A 24098-nucleotide genomic window follows, 5' to 3' on the forward strand; every position below is an offset into this window, starting at 1 on the left:
TCCTGCACCTCTGTCTATGTTAGTGGACGAAGAAGTCACAGCTCTATTCTGAAGATCTCCAGCAGGCTCACCCCAAGCTGGCCTCTCATTAGGATGCCCAGATCATGGATTCTGCTTTGTCACAGGTGTGAGCTATGCCTTACGTTGCTCAAACCTGCCAAGCCCAAGGCAGTTCTAGGCACTCATGGAAGCTGAAATTTAGACATCAAGGGAACTTGTGGAAACACGGATATCCATGGGCTGTAGGGTTAATGGGAATTAGAGTGGAGGAGGAAAAAACTGAGGCTGGTGTTCTGGACTTCAGGTCTTAAAAGCCTTTTTTATTATGAGACAGTAACTAAGGTACTGTGTGAAGACCAGTAAAATCTGCATTGACACATAAAATAACACATGATCAAGGAATCATAAAGCTGAAAAGATTTATGTTAAACTAAACGGCTTCTCTCCAAATGATGAGCATCAATAATTCTAGGCTGGAAGGTCACTTGTTATTCTACCCACTGAACAAGATTTTGTAGATTAGCAATTACTTCTTCAAGATCATATGGTAGAGGCATATCACATTCATCATCTGTCCAGAAGGGACGGCATTCTGGTTTCTGGTCTTCTGGCAAGCTCTCTGCCGCTTCTGACTGGCATCTGAAAAGAAAGGTAAGCAGATGAACTACTTAAGTAAAACTGTATCAAGAAACTGAATACTCAGCGAGGATACATTTGTGCATTAATTTAAAGAGAAAGATGATGATAAAAAAGAAATACCCCATCTTCTGACCAAATGGATTGTTCATTTACAGTGAAGTTGATTTCTGTTGCAGGCTTTGTATTTTCTATAGGGATTTCTCAAAAAGCCAATCACAGAGAAAACTCAGTTAGTGTACCTTTATATGGTGAATTATTTTTTCATTATCTCAGCTGTTATTTAAAGTATGTGATTAAACCATTATCAGATTTAAATGTTTGCCGGTTTCCAATGTATTACTAGATTATTGAGAAAGATTAAACTGAATTTACTGCATTAAGGTCAGGGGGGATAGATTAAACAATATTAAAGAAGCCAGACTAGCTTTGTAGATTCTGGAGATTTACAAGTGTATCAACCTGCTTAGCTCTGAAAAAGGCAATATAAAAGGAGAAAATTCTATAAAGATAAATGGAAATGGAGGTTAATAACAACTTCCAATGATGAATAGGTGGGCAAAACTTCAATAAAATTAAATTAAGAGGTTAGTGTATGTTAGTCCCCAGAGGAAATGTTTAAATTACAGTGTTTTTTATTAAATGGATTATTCATCAATACTAGTGAAGTCTAATTATAATATTCAACTGAACTGCAGCCTGCAGAGGGAAGTTTTATAAGTGGCAACCATCACATCTCTTAAGATTAGGCTGTAACACACCATGCTGCATCAAAAAAATTGTCACAGTTCAAGGAGGATTTCTGCCCCTCTCTTTTCCCCTCCCCTCAAACAATTTGCATGTTGCTGATTAATCAGTTAATGTTTGCAATGGGACAAGACAAAGAAAAATGCTAAGCATTACTATAATTTTGGTATATACTGCAGGTTTACGTAGTTCTTCGAAGAGATAAAAACCAAATTGTAGAAATACACTTTTATCTCTTGTAAGACATTTTTGAAAAGTCATGTTCTATAAAGCACATAATTGTAACAATTTTAAAGTTGTTTTAAACATATATGTGTCTTTCATCTCTGTAAAATGAACTCTAAAAATATTGACACATGCAACTTCCTTGTCTACACCGTCGGCCTTCTGGAAGAGACTGTTTCCAAATGAAAGATGTCTTCTTCTCTTGGGAATTATTAATGGCAGTGTAATCCCCATGAGAAAACATACTTCAGCTTTACACCCATGTTGGTGCGTGGTTAATTGCCGCACCAGCATCCTGGGCACTCAATCCATCGTACATTACACTACAAGGACAGTATTAACACATAACATTCCAATATATCTTCAGCTCTCCACATCAGCCCCTGATAATAGCATCTGTTAACATGCACTAAGTACTATTATGTAGCACATCACTTCATAAATAATAAGATTAGCCGACCTCAGGGCCCTGGGAAGAGTAATGTGTTTAAATGTTCTCATTATTTATTTAAAACAAGAATTAAAGGAACAGAAGCTACTTGTGACAATCCTCTTAGCATAAATATTAAACTGTTTGCATTGATAAGCTGCACTGTACAGAATAACAGAGGATTTGTTTTGCCGGCTGCTTTATAATAGTTGTTAGAGCAAATGCAGTTTGTGTATGAGTTCTGAGAGGTACTTAACTGATTGTGCCATCATGTTCTGAAGACATTTTCCAAATTATATAAAGGAACAGGAGAAAATTAATATGCAGGGGAAGCTGAAACTAATTACAGCATAACTCTATAAGGCTTTTAAAGTCTTGCTTTATTTTCTGTCTTGGCACAAAATAATATGCTCAATTTGCTGGGTAGTATAAGATATTCCAGTTTAAGCATTCCAATCTAAATGGGTAAATTAACCATGTAGAGATTATTGCAGATGACAAATCAAGAAGCTCAGCTGGTAAATACTGCAGGCATGTTATGTGGTCTGCAAAACTCAACTTATAATAATAAACATGCTCTTTTACACATATTTGCTATTAACAACACAGTTTTCACTGAGAGGAAAAATATACCAACTTTTAGTTTCTTCACCATTTCAGAGCCCTTTTTTTACCTTTCACGTCTCTTTTTTCCCTTGCTCTTTCACACAAACGGATTGACCAGCTTTTCCCTCACATTTGGGGTTTGGGCATTTGTGCTGCTGTAAATGTGGCAGCAGTCACAGTGATGCTGTGACTGGACAGCCCATGAGCAACTATGATAGTTGCTACTTTCCTTTCTCTCTCTTTCTTACTAGCAGAGCCATCTCTGGAAGGTCACCCCACAACTAAGCATGTGCCTTAACTTCCAGGCAATCATGCACTTGGGAAGTTTTAGCCCTATCGTATTCCCCATGAGGGATTAGAGGAATGGAAGTGTGCCAGGTCCTCGGACTTCCTCTGCAAGTCTGGTGACAGAAATGCATCAGTGCACTGCAAAAGTATAAAAAAGGGGAAAGCAGTGCCGTAATATTGCAAGTTCTGCAATCCCATAGCTCCTTTGTCTTTCTGTCCAGGATTTCTACTGCTTTGCTTTATATCACTAGCAAGAAGAGCAGTGAACATTACATTTTTATATTTTGTGAATCACCTATTTGGACCAAAATTACAATTCTTGTGCCAGATCTGCTGACGTCAAAGTCAACTCAAGTTGCTCATATTTAAAGATATGGGGCTGGGTTCTAAGCAGTCATCGCTGCACCTGGCAGCTCAATAAGCAATTCACCTGAACGGCATCCACAAGCTTGAATGCAGTCATCTGAATACATGCTTTCTGACTCAGTTAGGGTGCAAGAACAGTCCTTTCCAGATGAGTATATTACTATTGATTTTAATAAATTTCTGTGGGAGAAATTGTTCCTACAATGGCCTTTAATCTGTAGCAGCGTAACAGACCTGAAGGTCCTGCAATAGGATAGCAACATTTTTAACTGAAGCAGAACAATCAAAGGCACTTAAATAATTGCACAGAATAATTTCAAATTCCTTTGTATCTCGGAAAAGACAGCTAACATAAGTTAGCAATGATAACTCAGGATAAACAGAAATTCTCTTTTCCCAGATACAAAAGAATTTATGAGGCTTCATGTGAGAAACACTGCAAATATTGAAGTACGGTGGTAGTAGAAAAGTACCAAGATTTATAATATTATAAGTTAATTAAAATATTATATATCAATTAAAAACTATTATTGGAGTTAATAAAGTCAAATCTCCAAAAGAGAGTAGATCTAATCTGTGTATTGTATGCACAAAACGTGTGAAGAGTGGAAATAACACAGGCTCTGAGATACAGAACAGATGCCAAATCAAGAGGCATCTTTCATACCTTATTTGCAGCAGAACAGAAAAACTGCCATGATATATTTCAGAGCAATTTAGCTCCAACGTTTTGATAATACATGTTCACCAACATAGTATAGAAAGGATGATTTGTCTAATGATGTGCAGAAGCACAAAACTCCATGGTCCCTACTTTCTTGCTAAAACCATCAAGACCTGTGCCAGTTTCAATTAAAAAAGCCCATTGTTAAGGAACAATTAGTTACTGTTGCGGTGCTCATTCTCACTACCTCTCCCCGGCAAACTTCACAGATTTTTTTTATTCCCTTTTTGTCTATTTTTGCCAAATGGACTTTCCTCATTAATATTTACCAATAGCTGAATATTAATATAAGTTCAACTAAGTCATGACAAACATTGGTATGACCGTATGACTATTTGTATGACAATATATGAGACTTTCCCTTGGAAGGCGGCTAATTTCACCATGGGCAGGTGTACATTCACTGAGACAGACAGTTGCCTGGTTATGGTCCCCTGGGCTGCACTGACATTTTGATGATCAGGGTGTCAGCTACATTAGAGGACACTGATCATGATGCTAAAATTAACCAAGCTAGCTAAAGTGTGTGTTAATTATGAGTATGCAAGCAGTCAATAAAAGGTTAATGCAAAAGTCAAAGGATAAATTTATTTCAGTATTGCATCACTCTACTGACTAAATGACTAACATTATGCTTTGTTTTTAATCGATATATTTTACAGTAATGCGTGAGCCATTGATTTGAAAAACAGTTGTCTTTCTAACAGTTAAATTTTGCAACTATTAAGTATCAAGTATCAATATACTTAAAACACTCTGTTTTCAGAGCAGATACTTTTTCGTTCCATTGTCAGGAACAGGAATGCATATAAGCCAGGAGGCAGCCTCGGGTTCTGCTGATGAATGTGATTAATGCAAATAAGAATTATTACCTAGGAACCTAAATAAGGTACTGTGAATTAGGGTCCCTGGATTCTATTGCACTGTTTGTCTGCTCCACAGAAGTGTAGTCAAATCAGATCAATAGGGGTCAATTTGTGGCTCAGACTGCACAGGCATGTTAAGAGTGAGGAGATTATATGAATAGTCCAGTTTCCTAGATGGTACTAATTTAGATGCCCGCGCCTGGCAGCTCAAAGACCAATGGAGATCACATGGAAATTCATAAGGTAAGTCAAGGAACATGGGTACGGCCATCTTCCCCGTGTACTGATATGGTCAGAAAGGGAGGATGGGATATTTGCTCTGCATGTACAAAAGTACACACTCACCCATACATGCTTACTCCAGCATTCCTGAAATTATTATGTTTTATATGGGAGTTATTTCCTCCCTCCATTCATGCTAGAATAAAGGTGTTACCGAGCTGTTATTCAGAACTTCAGAGTGTGTTTATAAAACAATGGCCCAGGCAAAAACAGTGTTTGGATCACCCTACTAAGACAGATGCATTCATTAAACCCATACTGACATTGGCTAAAATGATACAACACTGCTAACACGGATGATATTCTGAGCGAGAGTAACAGTAGTAGCTTCTTTAGACAGCATCTTCCATTCTTAACATTCGTAATGACTTTGCAAATTTGGATCTGATCAAATATGGGTTATTACTGTTCCAACACAGAGCTCTGCTGTGTGAACACAAATCCTAATAGTACAGGTACTTGGTACATAGAGCTTTGCTTGCAGGTTTGGATTTTTTCATGCTTGTCCTTCAAACTTTTCCTCTACCTGGAAATTATTATGCAAACTATGTGTAGTTACTGTAATCTCAGTGTTAGGATTATCCCACGTCATTTCAAGCTGACAGTTGCCGGAGCAATATACAAGAGAATACAGTGCCTTCTCAGCTATCTGAATTGTTACGCAAAGCACAGAGAAAATATGAGATTACATACATGAGAACAATTACTCAAATAAGTTAACCTTGATTTTTCTTTTTTTCTAAATAGTGTATCTCATTGACAGGTATGAGAAATTTACTTCTGCTGCTGAATGCACCACAATTAAAACCTGATACCACTTAAGTCAAAGTTGAAACTTCCAGCGATTTCAACAAGGCCAAGATTTCAATCCAAATGCTTTTCCAGAAACCATTTACAATAGACATGAGCTAGTAAGCATAATAATAAAAACCACCCAAAAGAAGCTATGGAAGGAATGAAATAGGCTGAATATACTTTCTCAAAGTGAAATTTAGCAAGGGATACTCATTTAAATTTTTTATCCATTTACAATGGTGGTTAAATTATTGGCATTGTAAGTCAGCTAATACAATATGGAGTAACAATATGTGATGTTCTGTAACTTCAAAGTTGCCACAGAAAGAAAAAAATACCTGTCTTATCAAACTGAGTTGCTCAGTAAAGCACAGAAAAACTCTAAAGTAAAACCTCAAATTGATGCTGTAAATACACATTCTCCCTCACCTTTCGACATGGATAGGATATTAGGATAAAGTCGCTAAAAAGGATTGAAAAAGTCACCTCTGTTATTTGAAGAACCGAACTTTCATTTATCTTAATGGAAAATTAAAAGGTGGAAGCGATAAGTGCAATTAATGATAAAATGTAGTGGGGGTGAGAAATCTGAAAAGCAGCTGCTTTCCAGTTGGCTGCCCATTCCAGCATTAGCAATTTCAGAAATTGCCATATGCCTAATTTTAAGTTTTCTTCTACTCCAGGCACCTGTTTGGTCACAGTAGCTGGTAACAAGTGAAAATTTCCAAGTACTGATAGAGGTTTAAGGCCATCAGGTAGACTGCTGCCAACAGTTTTATACCTAGATCTATTTGTCAGCATGTCCATTACATACCAGTGGTGATGAATGGGATATTCTACCAGCTGACCAGCTAGGAGCTGCTGACCTCTGACATCAGGCACTGGAGGGGGGCACCTGAAGCCTGCATTGCTCCTACCTGGCCACATAGAACGATACGGGGGTCAAATGGCGAGGGTGATTATATATGTCATATCTCGGGCAACCCCGCTAGAGCTTTAGCGTACCCAGAGTCGAATTCCAGAGCTCAGCACAAAGCTGAGACAACTGCAGAAACGTACAAAACAAAAGGTGCATGGTTTCACAGAGGTATAAGGTAGGTTTCCTCGCCATTCGGGAGAAGGGAGACATTGTTCTCAAAGAACAATGAAAACAAACACAGTTGAAGAAATGGCAGCTCTTCCAGTGGGAGCAAAACGTGCCATTATGCCACTGGTGCCCTCATCCTGCATGGACGGAGCTCCAGCCTGGATCAGCTATATCGGAGGGAAACCATTCCTATGCTCTCCCAGGAGTACTTTTTCTGCAAACCTAATCCAAGACATGAGATTTACATAGGGAGCTGGAGCTAAACTTGTTTATAGTTAAAAAACGTTAGTGTCTTGACTTCTGGTTTGGCTTATTTTCAAGGAAATAACATATACAAAATCAGTATTTCAGTTGGAACTTCACCAAAATTGAAGAGTGTTTGGAAAATGGGGGTTAGTTAATGCCCCATCATGACAAAGGGTTAGGGTGGAATGTTTTCTGATCTCTTTGTTTCAACTCTGTAAAACAATCCAACCAATAATTTACAAATCCTTCACCTGCTATTATCATTAACTTCCATGATTTGTACCCTAAAAACTTTTACTGGAAAAACAAAGGATGGAGAAAATATAAATATATTGAATTATAACAATATGAAAGATGTTTTCTTCCTATGGTTGTAAATGCTTTGTCTTTATCACCAACAAAATTCTATTTTTTCATGCCAAAACTGGACTTTTGAAAGTTATGGAGTTCAATCTAAACCATAAACCAAAGATATTCTTACCTTTTTTAATTAACCAACCAAAAAGTTGTCAACCTTGGCAGAGAGTATTTCTTTCAGTTGTTCCATGCTTGTGCCTACTGTGACTCTGCACAACTAAAACCTTCCCAGGTTTACTCTGCCTTTTAAGAACAAAACAAATTACACCAATATTTGACTTTGCAAACCATATTTCAGAAGTACTGGTCCCAAACAGGCAGTCAAATGAAGTGGCCAGATAGAAAGAGAGCAGTGCTTTGTTCTTTTGAACATCTAATGCCCCGTGTATTCCCAAGGAGTCTGTCCCATTTACATTAAGTCACCGCTGATGTTCTTTCATGTGCTGTAACTAGAATGTGCCCAGCCATAAGTAATGGCTTAGACCAGGACTGCATTTATAGAAGGGACAAAGTAAGTTTGTTTCCAGATAAGAAACTTGAAAAGAGAATGCCAGATTTACGAAGGGATGGAAGCAATATCAGTTAAATTTTAATCCAAGAAAAAAAACCTGTATCAGCTGCAGAAATATGCAAGTACAAATACACACGACGGCACATTAGAAGACCTTTCCTGTCTGCTTCTTTCAAAAGTTGATAACGACTTGTGTCACTGATGCATTTGGCCCTTACTACAGAACCAAAGTTTACAGTCACTGACCCAAGAGCTTTATGCTTCCAAAGTCAGCCATTCTGTTTGAAATAAGGACGCTGCTAAAATATCCTGAGGCATCACTGGTGACATAGTAGGATAGCCTGGAAACAGCCAGCATTATCCTTGTGTGTACTTCTACAAAGTGAATGTATAGAAGAATCCATCTTTTAACACTGGCCTGCAGAGTGCATTTTGCTGTTCCACAGAGAGGTAGGAGAGAGATCAATGAACCTGACACTAAAGAGGTTTAAGTAACAGTTGCATGAACTTGAAAATGCCAGAGTTTCTATTATTACTCAAATTGTAGATCAGGTAAATATGAGAAAAACTTAAATTGTCAATACCCTCCAAATGTTGAAATAACAGCAACCAAAGCACTAGCGGTGTCCAACTGCAAAGAGTTTTCAAGTGGTGCACTGTGTTTCACATGTATTTGTAGAAATAAATGAAAAATTCACAAAACTATTTTTTAAAGAATGTTTTGCTTTGCCTTAACTGTAGAGACATTAAATTTTCAACTTTTTTTTTGGCTACAACATTAATTAAAATCTGTAAAAATATACTTCAGCCTTTATAAACTATTTAGCCGACAAACTATGGGAAAGGATAAAGATTTGCTGCAGAGTATCTTCAGCTACAGAGTGGGGATGGTAAAACAAAGTCCCAAAACCTCAGAAACATTCCAGCTCTGTGTGGAAAGAACGGAAGAAAAGAGGATGCAAGAAGCTCCTTTCTCCAATATATTCATCTCTACTGTGGGGGAAATAAAAAAAAAAAAAATCTAAATAAACGGAAATCTACCCAAAAGATACTTTTGATGAGATTATCAATGACCTTCCTCACGATGTCCACCAACTCCACCCTTCCAAAGGGGAATACCTAGTAGATGGTACCGCAGGAACTGTAATGCTACTGAGAAGTGCTGGCATCGGATGCGTGATGTAAACTTGACTTCCCCAGACAGAGCTCTTCCTCTCCTTTGTGGCCTCTGTCCAACAGACCTAGAAACTGTCCATGAGAAAATCAGTGTGCCTCCTATTCCCACAAGAGAACGGCTGTGTGGGGCAGCCTCCATTCCATGTTTGTTTGATTTTTTAATTAAGAAACATCACTACTCTCTATAAAGTGGAGCGGGTAGGGAAATCCCCCAGAGAAACACTGAATAAATAACACGGCATTTGCTGAAAGATGAAGTTTAATCCAATTTAACCTATAGGTCTACAAATTGTTCCCTTTCAGCCCTGTTTCTCAGATGCTTTTGTTTCCTGTTGTTAGAATAATATGTATACAAGCAATGCATCCTGACTGTATGAGAAGCACGTTTATACATATTTATATACACACCCCTTCATACCAATACTTGCAAAAAAATCCCATCAGTCCAAAAGAGACAGCATTTAGGAGGAAATTTTCAGCACCACAGCCGTGGATTTAGTTACATACTTTTCATGATCAGCAATGGGATGTGAGTTATTCCCTCTGTGCTGAGAATATTTGGCTTTGACTTCAAACAACGTAGAAATATATCAACCTCAATATAATTTATATTCTCTCAAAAGGAACCTAAAATGCTCTAAGCCTTTGCCGAGGCATCTGATGTTCCAGTCCCCTCTGTTGCACTGTATGATCGACTGTTTTATTTCATTTGCGATCCTTGCTTTCCTATGATTTTTTCAGACAAAGAAACAAGATGTCTGCTATATGCTCAGTATAAACACAGCTGACTTGTTTTCCCCAAAGTATTGATTTTATGCACTTTTAAAATAACTATTTTCATTCTGTTTGCATAATCAGCTGGGGCATTGTTCCTCTACATTTGCAGAAACACAGATGGAATTGCTGATTTGGAGCCTTTGGAGAGATTTTACAGTATTCTCCAGAATCTAAGCTTCTATTAAAATAAGGTTTCAAGCACTTCTGGTTGTGAAGATAGCCTGGACAATGTAAATTGATGCATGGTTATCTTGTTGAGTCCACAACCAGACAGACAGACGCAATAGCACCAAGGGAGCTGTGAACTTCCCCCACTTATTTTATTGGGTGTTTACTTGGGGCCAGATGCTCCCCTCTGTTGTGCAGAATGGCGTTAAATGACTGAGAAAAAGAGAGGAAAAGGAAATGGAAATAAAAACCAACAAAGAGGAGAAAAGGAAATCTCCACAGCCTGCTTCCCAGGAGGCTACAGATGTCCTCCCTTGCCAGTATTAGACTGCTGGAAGATTTGGGGCTGAGCCATGCATATGGCACTTTTTTCGAACGATGCTCTATTTTCCAAAAGAATGCCACCCGAAAAGTTAATGATGCTTCCAGCACCATTTACTGTTCCACTTTATCTTTTGTACTCCTTTTATGTGGATGTCATATAGCCAAGGAAAAATGTAAACATAGGGTGCTTTTAGATGACATTGCAGGAGGATGGCCCTTCCATTTAATGCCCCCTCATTTAAAGTAAGCAATCCCATTTTCCAAAGAACTGCAGGGGTTGCAGGTTCTGCCCTTCCACAAGAAAGCTGAAACCTTTTCCTTGTTGAGTGTGCATTTTTCCATAAGACAACTTTTCACATTAATAAAGATGAACTGCTGTATGACAAATCCCTATTTGTTATACGTGGAAAGTAAAATCAAAAGAAACATGACTGAATGCAACTAACAGTAACCATATTGCTTGATCATTAAATCAGACTGGACAGAAATGGGCTATATCTTTTCAGCATCAAAGCTATGTAATCCTTTCAGCCCAAAGCGCTTCCTGCGTCACTCCTGCAAGATGCTAATTGAACCCATCCTCGAAATCCCGCAGCTTCCATCAGGACCAAAGCAAGGGTGACACAGAAGGGGCAGCACTTGGGAGCAGAACGGAACCGCAGACATTGGATATTCGTAGTAACAACTGTGCAAGAAGGACTCCGCATATGATTTTACACCCAACAGTCCTTTGTTGATGTCAGTTTATTAGGAAGAGTGACATCAAGTGGAGATCCTGCCCCAGGAACCATGTTGTCTAGCTGCTCCCAGACTCTTACTAAAATGCAGCTCTCATTAGCTTTGGCCCCTTTCAGTGAATTTGCATGTTTCATTAGCCTCAAGGAAACTACGACAGACTCATAGCAAGCACCATATGGGAAAGCCGAACGACCACAAGACTAACTCTCTATTTGCAGACTGAAATGAAGATCTTGCTTATCGCTATAACTTGTGATATAAATATGTATGTGTACATATATACATCTCTCTCTGTATACATAGATACATATATACTCACACACATATATAAGAGGAGCTTACACACGTCTTCTATCAAGAGATATGGCCTTGAACTCCTATGTGGCTTAGGGAACAACAACAAAAAAAAGGTTTACTGTGCTGCAGAACTACATTGTCTTCCCTGTGTTGTGCACCTCGGCTGTAGCCTGCAACCAGAATGTTTATAACATATATTGGAACTAATACTATAAGAGCAATGCAATCCTATGGACTAATACACAGTTTCCTTTAGGTCAACATGAGGTCAAACAGAAGCAGGAGGGAACAAATAATAGGGAAATGAGAAAACAGATACAAGAAAGGCAGAGAGGCTCTAAAAGAGGAAAAAAGTTTAGGAATAAAAAAAAGAAAGTCTCATGTAACTGATCCCATTTCAATCACTGCAGAATTTCTCCATGGCTGCTGCTTTATTCAGTGCAATTTTATGGATAAATCACTATAAAAATATACCACCAAAAAAATTCCAGTGCTGGCAGAGAAACAGATTTGATGTCCCAGGAAATGCTGCAGTACACCCAGGCACAAACAAAAATCATATGTTAACAATATGCTCAATATGCTTCTTCTCTACTTCTTTAAGTAGAATAAATCTACTTCTTTAAGTAGAATAAATAATAATTCTGATTACCAAACAAGACAGCAGAATTTTTTCTGTTTACCCTTTGCGTTTCAAATAACTGAAAACATTATACAGAAATGTTAAATATCCTTTTCTACTTTAACTTGTAAATAATTACCATTGCCCAAATACAATGCGAATAAACGCATTTCTCTACTTATTTTCAACTGTGTTAAGGGAAGAAATTCTGTGTTAAAGTTCAGCATCACTATACCTCAAAATTTTGCAATTAATGTAATTCTGCAATATTTCTAATACCAACTAAAATTCCAGTACAGACTGAATGATGACTTAAGGTTATTAGACAGGTATACACTTTCCGTTATGGAATATGATAGCATTCAACCAATTTAAACACACGATAAACTACACGCATCTGATCCTGCCCTACTTTCACAGACATTATTTCCATGAGTGCTTAAAAAAATGCAAGATCCCGGTCTATAACATTCTATCAGTGGACTTGAATTCTCTCAGCACTGTGAAGACTTATTCATCCAAGTGAGTACCAAAATGCTATTAGTAGGCAAAACCTAAAATGTCTATTGCAAGAAATGCATATAGCTCTTCATATTATTTTCTGTGGTGGAAAGAACCTTTCTGACTGCAATATCAATGACTTTAAACGACAGACTAAGACTTTAGACCTTTCGGTGGTGCCAACTCACTTGTTTTATATGCTATGATATACAGAGTCCTGGCTTTGAGCTATCTCTCACTACGGATGCTTTTGATGCTTTGTTCTCTTTTTACTTTAGGATGGAAAATAACAAATAATGCTGAGTTCTCTTCTTACTCTTGAATTCTTCTGATGTCTATCTTCAGAACTCTTCTAACATCCAATTTATGTCATTCTTTTCCTTTTTTATGCTGTGAATTTGAAACGAAAGAAGGGAACATAATATCATAAGATCTACGGACGATTGAAATGGCCTTCGGAGTAAACTTCAGAGTTATTCGTAAAACTATCTTGCCTCAATAGAAAGCAAAAAATTGCTTTTCAATAGATAATGCAACAACTCTTGAAATTCTTCTTGGATGAAGTTATTGCCATAGGGAACACTCTAATGATAATAAAGTATATGGTGCCAACGCCTTAAGAGCAGTTCAGATGGGTTATTTTGTTAGTATTTGCAAGGCACAATTCAAATTCATTCTCAAACATTTATGTGCTTTCTCTTAACTAATACTTTATTATAAAATGGCTACAAAACCTGAAGTTTGTTAATGAGAGAAGCTGACATCTGCTGTGCTGATTGACCTGCAAGGCTACTCTCATGTTATTCTGTCATATAATTCCTCTTAAAACACCACATCAGAATTCCAGAGACCTCTTACATTAGTTAATTAAGGACCCGATTCAATCTTCTATCAGATTTGAGCAAAATGCATAGTCACATATTTAAATCTCCTTTAGCTCACTGGAACTTTCAAATATATTTCAAGTTCAGCACAGGCTTAAAAGCTTCACTGCGTGGGGTCCCTAGAGATGATCTCTACATCACTGCTCAGTGCACAGCCGTATACATATATAGGATTAACTGCAACTTTTCTTAAGAACTTGAGGTAGCCATTCTATCCCTACCCCAGTCCTCATCCTCACATTTAGTCTCCAGTCCCTGTACTGCACTGGCCTATTCTCTCTAATTAATTATGCAATGGGCATGAATCGTCCACATGTTATCCGAAAGACTACAACAATGTACTAGGAGCACTTTTCAGGGATTTCTGCCAAGTAACCTACATGGTAGCCACACTGTCAGGTTCAAATTCTGTGGATAATGGTGTAATTTTTTGAGCCCGAGGAAACAGAAATCTCCTCTTGTTGGGTGCCATAAGCGGTCCATCCCTCCATACTTTTTGCAGATTCACGGGAAATCAAGATATACATAATGAAAAGTATCCATTTCATTACTCTCACAAGAGACTTAGTGTTTTGTCTTCCTTCGTTCTGTGTCTGCTAAAGAACAGTTATTTAAACTTTATGAAAAGTGGATGGTCTTGGCCTTCCATATTTTTTATTTTGTCTATGAATGGTGTATTTTAGACTCCATTTTTCCTAGTTTATTGCTTGCCAGCCAAGTTACATTAGCAATTTCTTTCAATAAACTGCTGATAACTTCTTCTCTTCCTGTGTTACAAGAAACACTACTTCCCTGAGCATGCAACAGACCTAATATCCCTCCTACTTAGTTTGCTTTTGCAAATAATACTATGATTATATTAATCTAAAATGCAAAGTATGCATTCACCTTTTTTTTGCTGAAATGCTATTACTCCAATCTGTCTTACTGCCAAGGAATTAATGTAAACTTTAAGGGTTTTGGCAATAGCTACATAATCCTCCTCTTTTTGGTGCAAACAGGAGGTGTCCTTTCTTCTTTTTTCCTTTCTTAAGTGCTCCTGAGGAGTTATTAATTTGTAGTTTGTATTTCTCGGGTATGTGCAGTTCTACAGGGAAATTTCACACGCTCTCCTGTTTATTGAAGTGCCAGTAAGAGCATCTAGGGAAGTTAATGACATTCCTCAGCAAGACAAAATGCCCATTTTCTTAGACTTTCTCCTACAGAGTTTGTCCTTTCCACTTTCCCTTTAGCTTTGCTAGCATTTCACCGCTATTGAGCACATAGAACACTGTTACCTGCCCAAACAGTGACAGGCCTGGGTCAGCTGCTTTCTATTAACAGATATCAACTTAATCTCCCTTTTCCAAGCCTTAATGACTTTACCAGGCTCAGTTTACTTAATGTTGGCGTGTCTGTCTAGCCAGAGTAAAACACTGGTGAAATCACACTGTAACCACAGGTTCTTTTCCAGTCCTTGAGGACTGCTCCATGGACTTCCCCCCCCCCCCCCCCCCCCCCTTTTCTTCCTCCTGACGAGATATTAGAAAAATGCTGTTCATTTACATTTGTCTCATAATTTAAACAAGGTACCAATCTTCTAGAGATATTTGTGACCTTTCTAATTGGAAGGTTTAGAACACCTTTGCATTATGAAAACTCTGGGGCCTAAAAAATCTTGTCTGCCAGTCTGCCTTTTGTATGTTTTACTCAGAAACAACGAAGGGTGTTCTTCTCTGCATCTCTGGATTTTAGGAATCAAATAATCTTCTACCAATGTAAAAAACTTTCTTGGTAGAAGTCAGCTAAGGCTGTGCCAGGAAGCTTTTAGCAGTGTTCAGACTGATTTTTTTTCTCAACTTGCTCCAGAACACACACACAAAAGAACAGTATTCATCTTTGCATACAGCCAGCCCTCTTAGAGGTGTTAATGTCTGGCACTATGCTGTGTTATTAACTTATAACAGACTGAAGAACTCTGTGGCCCAATAACTTTGATTTGAATTCTGGAAATTATGAAGACTGTTAGGGTGCTACTATCATGACAAAGGCAATGGAGTGATCCAGGTATCTACAGGCCCTGCAGCATATCATTAGGCAATACAAGAACTGGTACAGGATTCATTTGACAGATAATAAGAACATATAAACCATGCCCATCAGCATGTTTTTCCTGGAAAACAAATCTTGTTGGACAAACCCTTCAAGATGACAAGTTCAGTTACTAGGAGAAACTACGGAGGAATCGGATAAACTGATTTACACTGGCTAGCGAATGATTTTTTTTTTTTCCCAAGTAGCACGGAATGTCACCAGAACATACACCGCAAGTAAGTAATGCCTATCAAGTAACATAATGATAAACATCAATGGGGAATCACTACCGAATGGTGACCCTCACAAGGGATTCCTCCAGAGACCAATACGGTGGCCAGTATTAGTCACATTTTCATCAGTATTCTGGAAGTAAATGGCAATGATCCGCTACTTGACAATTTTTGCAGATAGCACAGAGTCTGATATGGTTAAAAAACATGTGGACAGGACTTAGCCCTGCCGGGTCACTTAATGATCAGGACCAAATGTGTTATAGAACTACATGCAATGATAGGGAGAAGGATGACTGGAAAATTGATGAGTTTGGGCTCAAAACCACTGCATCTGAAAACAATGTAGATATCCCGGACAACTCAAAATTAATTCCCAGTATAGTACCTAATCCTTCTGTATTTCACGAGGTAGACAAATATGAGAGTAACATGGAATAACCTTGTTTCCAGCTTTTTAGAAGTACATTGAAGAGAGCAAAGAGACTGTGGAGACAGGTAGAAAATATGCGATAATGATTAACTCAATTTGCTTCACTTATCTGATAGATTGAAGGAAAGCATCTTGTATGAAAGAGCTCTCTTGTCTAGCAGAGGAAGCTGGAATTTGAAAAAGAACCCAGAGAGATTCAAATATGCCTGTTTTTTACGATGAAGTCAATCACACACTGGGACAAACTATTAAAGGAACAGAATATTCTTCATTTTTGACACCTTCAAATCAAGAAAAGATTCCTGCCTGGAAACCATGCAGTTACACAGCTAGCACAGGAATAAAAGGATAAAATTTAGTAACTTGTGATAGAAGTCAAAACAGCTGACATAAAAATCTTAAATACGATGGTGCTCAAACTTTTACACAACCATTCTTTAATGAGCTTACTTTGAGTAAGACTTTAAAAATACCTTGTAATACATCTTGCTGTAAAATTATACATTCTATTTCGAATGAATACTCCAGGAGAATGAAAAAAGACAGAAGACTTCTATTGCCAAAGTCCCAAAAGTACCAGCTTAGCCTTTGAACCCAATACCACTATGGAGAGAAAAACCCTGATGCAGGGAATAAAAACCTTTAGAAGCATCCATATTCTCCATTGTCTTGCACTTGTTATAGACAGGTATAAGTCTAACTTTTTAATATACATAGGTTTAACTGAAAAGAGAATTGGCCAAAAGGTATGTATACACACATATATTTAATTAATATTAAAATTTGTCATGTAATTTATGAAAAATATTCAAGATACGAAAATGTAAGTAAACAGCATGTTTATTGTTTCATTTACTTCGTTTCTCTTAAAGCATCCTGGAAACACCAAAACATACAAGGTCACACTGAATCAAAGGACATCATCTGCTTGTTCAAAATGTCATTATGGAAGAATCAGGAAAAAGCAGCTGTATTACAAGTCACCTTTCCAGCTCTCACAAACAAACTATTAATGGAGAAAGTCAGTCCTTTACAGTGCATTACAGGACCAAGGTCACCTGGGAAACCGTAAGGCCTCACCGGCTACCCACAAGACCAACTTGATTAGTCCCAATAACCTCCTGCCCTTGCCAAGGGACTGATGGAAAGTCAAGTCTTTCAGCAGACTGCTAACTTGGCGTTCACGCTTTTTAGATGCACAGTTATACAAGCTAAAGTGTCTGAGATTCATCTGAAGCACTTAGTTTCAATTACTGTACAGTGTTCACTACTGTCTATTGGAATTACCATGAGCATTATGATTATGTTGATAATCACAAATTCTCTAAATACAAAGACAGTCTAAACTCAAAGTTTACGTCAAGATTCATGTCTGCCAAAGAAGGGTGTAACTTTGGCATAGTAACTTTTAATTGTCTTGTTCCTTTTGACTGCCATAAATCAGGCAATACGAACACATCGCCAGGAAGAAAGTTTTCTTGGAAATAACCTGTAACCACATGCCAGACACTTTTAAGCACTCTCTTTAGAATACAAATAGACTAAAACCATGCTTTCAATACGTGCACGAATTATGAACTCTGTGTGTTTTTCCTGTACAGAATCTCCCATCATATTCCCATAAGAGCAAGCAGTTTGACCTGTTAAAACATAACCAGCTCACTACAATAAATAAATTACATATATATAATATGAAATGTGTGAGAACCCCGTGCAGTTTCCTTCTATATCTTTATTATGTTAGAGTAACCAGCTACATTAGAATGCTGAAGAACATTTCACTGCATCAATGACAGGTTATATTAAACTTGTAGACTGTGGGAACCTCATAAATTAAGGTGATACGGAAAAGGGAGAAAAAAAAATTCTCTAGGTTGTAACCACTTCTTCCACACGTAAATATTTGGTTTCAGATTCTCTTTATTACATCCCGCATACTGGTGAATGAACAGCGCTAGGCTCTTTCTGTATCTGCCATAAGCCCTTTGAAGATATTATGTTTGTTTGTCATGGATCTATGAAAAGTCCTGTGATTTTCCTCCTATGTTGGTCATAGTAAAAATATGGTATTTTTACCACCATTTTCTCAGTAGAATTCTACAAATATGGCCACACTCAATGAATAAATTGGTGTGTTTTATTTTACGATTTTTCTTTTTTTTATTTGCAAGAAAGAAGCAAATTCTGAATAATGGTGAGAATGTACACACTCCCTTTTATGGACTTTCTGTGTAACTCCAGAGTATGACCTCGGGTATCTCATCTAACTTAATGTTGCTGCAGTCTTCTGAGCTGTAAAGAATAAACCATAGTTCCATACCAAAACCTGATGAGAGGATGTTAGTTATGTTTATTTGTTTGGCCTTCTGTTCTTTAAAGCTGTCTCCACTTTAAAATGTTCAGCTGGATACACGTCTAAAGACAACCGAGCTGTGAGTTCAGACAATGAGAATCAATATTAGGAGAGACCTGAAAATGCCATTTATACTACTTATGGAGTTTATAAACATTCCTCTGTAATGCTTAAAGCTGTCACCTGAAAGGAAATGCAGTTTTACAAATGACTATAAAATTGTTTTATTTAAAGCCCTATACAATTAATTTAAAGTTCTAATTATATGCAAATAAGTGCTCTTAATTCAGCATTATCCTAAAGCAGTGGAGAATTTAGATAGCTCTTAATTTTGGTAATTTTAAAATTTTATTTTGGTGAATTAGTAATTATATTACAAATCTTCAAATATGCGTGTACATAATAGGAATAATTCCCCTTAATTTCATTATTATTATGGATATAGAAAGTGCTTTTCTTTGACTAAGGCTAGTATAACTGAAGTCATACATATTATTTGCTCTAATTCTCTGCAAAATTGAACTGAAGGAACAACTTTCTTTAATTCTGTATGCCTTTTTAATAACTTGTTCTACTTCCAAGACAGCCTTCTTACATTTTTCTCCATAGCATTTAATTTGGTTTCAGTTAAGAAATTCTTTAAAACCTCTACACTTACCTTCAAATATACTAAATTTAAAACGAAGACTTGACGTTGTAATAAAAACGCATCCTGTAAGCTCATCTGCTTCTAGTGCCTATTTAACTACTTTCTGTGCTCTCATCACTGCTCCATCCGAACACCTCACACCTCCCTTCTGGTGTCATGACAATGTGCTCTCAATGCATAGGAAATTAGTGCTTGAACTAGTCAAGAACTGAATTAATTTCACTGATGGTACCTAACCCACTGGACAAGCTTCCTTCCCGTCAGACTACTACTACTACCTTCTTCTCACCATTCAGTTCTCTCTCTTAATTTGGCACTAACAGGCCATGCACTTTCAAATCAGAATCCAACCCTACAAAGGACGCCATAGGCAAAGAAAAAAGCACAATGAAAAGCTGAAGGAAATACAGATTACAGGTGTGCTTAGCATACCTGCAAAAGTTCCAGAAATGTAATTCTGTGATGAAACGATTTTAAAACACTTCCTTCAAAGTTCAGCAAGTGCTCTGTCAGTTAATGCCCCTTCATCCACTCCTTCATAGATGACAACTAGTTTGAGGAAAGAAACAAGTGTTTTTCATCAGTAATCCTCATCTGATCATTGCTGTACAGGAACCTGGCACAAACAACAGAATCCTCTCTACTTTTCCACAAAAATAAAAGTTATGACAAATGTATCTTTAAGACGTTTTCTTCATTAATTTTCAGCAATATCTCACTACTTAGGAGCTGCTAGAACCCTCTGTTCTCTAGAGATTTAATGCTAGAAGGTGCCAAACATTCAGTTCTCAGTGATGAAAATGGGAGCTGACGGCTCTCAGCAGCCCATCACATTAGACAGTAGGGATTGCTCACAAAAAGAATGACAGCCATACTTGAAAAATGTTAAGCAAGGTCCTAACAGCTCAGTTACTGACTGGCATGCACCCAGAATTGAGCAACAAAGTGATGAAGACGAAGTTAGGATTGCATTTTATGCTTACTTAAAAAGCATTGCATTGAAAAAAAAAAGCCTATGCATTTTATGCTTACTTAAAAAGCATTGCATTTTAAAGCTATGCTTATTTTAAATCATTTATATTGTTTCCACTTATCCATAAGCTATTCTGAGAGAATGAGCACAGTGATACCAAATTGTCTATTAGAGTTACTCACGGGCATAGTTTCTGTTCACAGCACGATGCAAAGAATGTTTACAACAATTACCTCGTCATCTTAAATTCAAATATACCGGTCTAAAGTATTTCTGAGAATTTCTCACGTTATAATATTTTAGAGGAATTTCTGGTTAATATTTGCCATTATGCCTTATATTTGCATTAAGAGAGTCTTATTTCCTCATTAAAAAAATCAACTGAGAAGTGTGGTCATTCTACAGCTAGTATAAATTACATTTCAGATTTAAACTTCTTAGATGGAAAAAGATGCATAGTCTAAGTCTCATATCAGTTCTACACTGCCTTAATCAAATTGATTTATCTTCAACCTTTGCATCAGTTTTACACTAGCATAATTGAATTGAGTTCAATTGTTATTCTTATTTACACCTAAATAAGGAATCAAGCCCACAGCATTTCTTTTCATGACCCAAATACCCTGTCCATGGATCCAGTAAAGCTACATACTTTGAATTCCATGTGTGTTTTATGCAGATACATGACACACACACACTTTAAACTGTTATGCAAGTGACAAGAGCCAATGCCATTTAACCTGGGTTGGTTTTTTTCCCTCAAAAGGCAAGGACATTTGGACTGTTTAACGCAGTCACATCAGAGTACAGCATGATCTCTACTCGTAAGAAATTTCAATTAGTTATTCTTTGCTTTCAGGTACTGTAGCCACTAAAGCAATTTAACTTTAATTCCATCTGACTTCAATTGTGTTCAAATTATAGTAAAAAGGAAGAAGACAACAAGCTGTAAATATGAAAAGAGACAGAAAATCATTGAGAATCATGCCTTTATGAATATTTGATGAAGAAAGGTTAGATCTACTGCTGGTAAATTACAAGAAATTATGTCCATCATGTGACTCTGTCAGCAAAGGTTAATACAAATAGGTTTGGATTTAGTCGAGATGACAACGAGGATTAAAAAAGATTTGTCCTGTCCTCGCTGCAATTAGTTTTTCTCCTATTATTATTGTAACAGAGTTTATCATTAGGATTATAGTAACAGAACTACTGCTCAATGAAATCATTTTGTTTTTCATAATACTGTGGCAGTTTTGCAATAAATTTTTCATCTCTACTAATCTAGCTCCTTATTGTGCGTTTGCTGAAGTAGAGATACAATCATTAACCCATTTCTTGCTGTAATAGGTCTTATTTTGACTGATGGGAATTTTGGGCGCCGTCTCGTGGGCTGCAACAAGGCTCACAGGTTGCCCTACCATCATTCTCCATTATGGCAGCAAGGGAGGGGCTGTTGATGAGGTGGGACGTCACACAAGACCCTTTAGACAAAACTAGCGATGACATCTCATCTTGTCTGCAGTAACAGCTCTTCTGTGTTCGTGGTGATGGAAAATGGGAAATATGGAAGTTGTTACTGTACATGTGTGCACACCAATGAAAAGGAAGAGGTCTACACACACTTTCTCTCACATTGTAACTGCTTCAAAGCACAAGCTAAAGTAGATTGAAAACTTGACAATATGTTCCATAGTAAGAATTTGTTCATAAAACAACTATCAAACAACTATGCCAAAAAAATCAGAAGCTTAATTGAAGTTAGGTTTTCTTCGAAGATGCATTTCAAATTTTAACTTCTAAGGTTAAATGTTACATTTGTGCCTGTTCTGACAACCTGCTTTAAATACAAAATTTTGCTGTCCTGGAGCCCATATTTTCTTTGCCCACTTTTGAGTTTGAATATACACTTTTAAGAATACATTTTGTAAGTGAAGCAGAAATTTAACTCAGACTTTTTTTTTAGGTCTGATGAAAATAAAACTTTTTTGTGTAATCTCTTCTGATAAAAACATAAATGAAAACCCTAGAAGTAGATAGTGTATTAGTAGGGGTACACAGAATTGCTAGAAAGTGTTAAAAGTGACTGGCAAATGACTAATTGGAACTGGCATGCACAGCACAATTGATGGCAAGCAGTCATACTTTGGGGGTGTCCACTGAGAGTTACTCCTGCAGTTACATATACTTCTTCCACACTTAACGCCACGTGAAAGAAGGAAATTTAACACATCAGGAAGCTTGTTAGATTATCAGAACATCTAATCAATACCATTGACAATAATTCTGTCTAAAAGCATTGGGGCAACCCTAAGTAAGGTACAGAAACAGACATTCAGGGCCTTTGCCAACGTATTACCTTTGACCCAGTGTTTCCACTCCGTGCCCAAGAGGCAATGTGGCTTCCTTTCCCGAGCTCTTCCACCTAACTGCTTTCCAGCTGCCTAGTTTAATAAAATGCACCCTTCACAGCAGCTTTGACCCAGCTAAAACCAAAACAAATAAAAAACCAAAAACCCCACCAGTGCCACAGCCTCTGAGGCATGAGAAGCAGTGATTCAGGTCATCCCTGCTGCAGCCATCTTATCAGTTGCATAGATTGGACTTGTGTAAATCTCAGCAATGTGCACAACATTACCGGACTCAGTGGGATACAAATGGCTTCTTCATGTACTAGGCTTGCTCACAGAGATTTGAGTTACCTGTGGAGCAACTTTCCCACTCTCTGACATACACCTGGTGGTCCTGAAAGACATCATGACAAATTTCCACTCGCCAGATTTAATGCTCTAAAAAGCACCCATATTTTATTGCTCAAGTTGAAGTTAACTCTGAAAGACAGAAGACAGGGATGCACATGTCTCGAAATACCTCAGGTAACATTAGGGAAATGACGTGCAATGGAAAAAGCATTAAACTCATAGTATATGCAACGTATCAAGTTTGACTGTTGTTCCCATGTACTGCAAATGGCCATCTATCTTAAAAAAAATGAAAGAAAAAAGAAGACAAGAAAAAAGAAAGAAAGAAAGAAGTGATCAGCCTGTTCTAAAAAGAAACATCTCAAAGCACAAATGTACTACACAGAGTCACGGATCAGTATATAAACTTTTAAACGTGTGGCTGCTATAAAAAAAATCAGAAAGAAGTACAACAGAGTCACAGCTATTAGCTAAAATATGCACATAACCCCTAGAAAAAGAATTGCATGTCACGGGGCACGAAAAATGATTTTGTCATGTTACCACTGACTTGATTGTGTGTTTAGCCCTGAGACCAGGCAGCCTGTGAGAATAGTTCTTCTATGTACCATTGCAAGGCAATCCATGGAGCACAGGTTATTTTAAGGACATGATCTACATTCAACAGCTGCATCAGTCACTGAATTTTGTAACTTTTAAATGAAAATGTGAATATTGCTTTATGATTGCCCAAACTGTCACTTTTTCAAAGACTACCAAATGAGTCCCCAGAGACACGGTCCTTTAACTTAAGAATATCTTTTTACAGGGATATCAAAGTAAAAAAAACCACCTGAGGCCTTCAGCTTTAAAGACAACATAATGCGATCAGAGATTCTGCCTGCAAAGAAATTAACTTATGGGTGATTAATGAAAGTACCTTAAATAGCAGGCATATTGCCAAGAACAGGATACGATAACAAATGGGTAGGAAATAACAGGCAGCTTTCAACGGGCTCAAGCACAGCAGCCTAGAAAAGAAACTTGAGC

The 24098-nt window shown here is 37.4% G+C and overlaps 1 protein-coding gene across 2 annotated transcripts in view; it reads right to left on the reverse strand.

Annotated features, from left to right (window-relative positions):
- Positions 1-457: 457 nt before the first annotated feature.
- Positions 458-24098, reverse strand: part of FTO (FTO alpha-ketoglutarate dependent dioxygenase) — a 250077-nt gene continuing 226436 nt past the window's right edge. For both annotated transcript variants that reach the window (XM_082319178.1, XM_082319177.1), the window contains one exon: positions 458-639. In XM_082319178.1, coding sequence (XP_082175304.1) covers positions 489-639 — 151 coding nt within the window. In that variant the 3' untranslated portion in view covers positions 458-488. The remainder of the gene's footprint in view (positions 640-24098) is intronic.

This window comes from Platalea leucorodia, assembly GCF_965183815.1.
Source record: "Platalea leucorodia genome assembly, chromosome: 8".
Lineage (NCBI taxonomy): Eukaryota > Metazoa > Chordata > Aves > Pelecaniformes > Threskiornithidae > Platalea > Platalea leucorodia.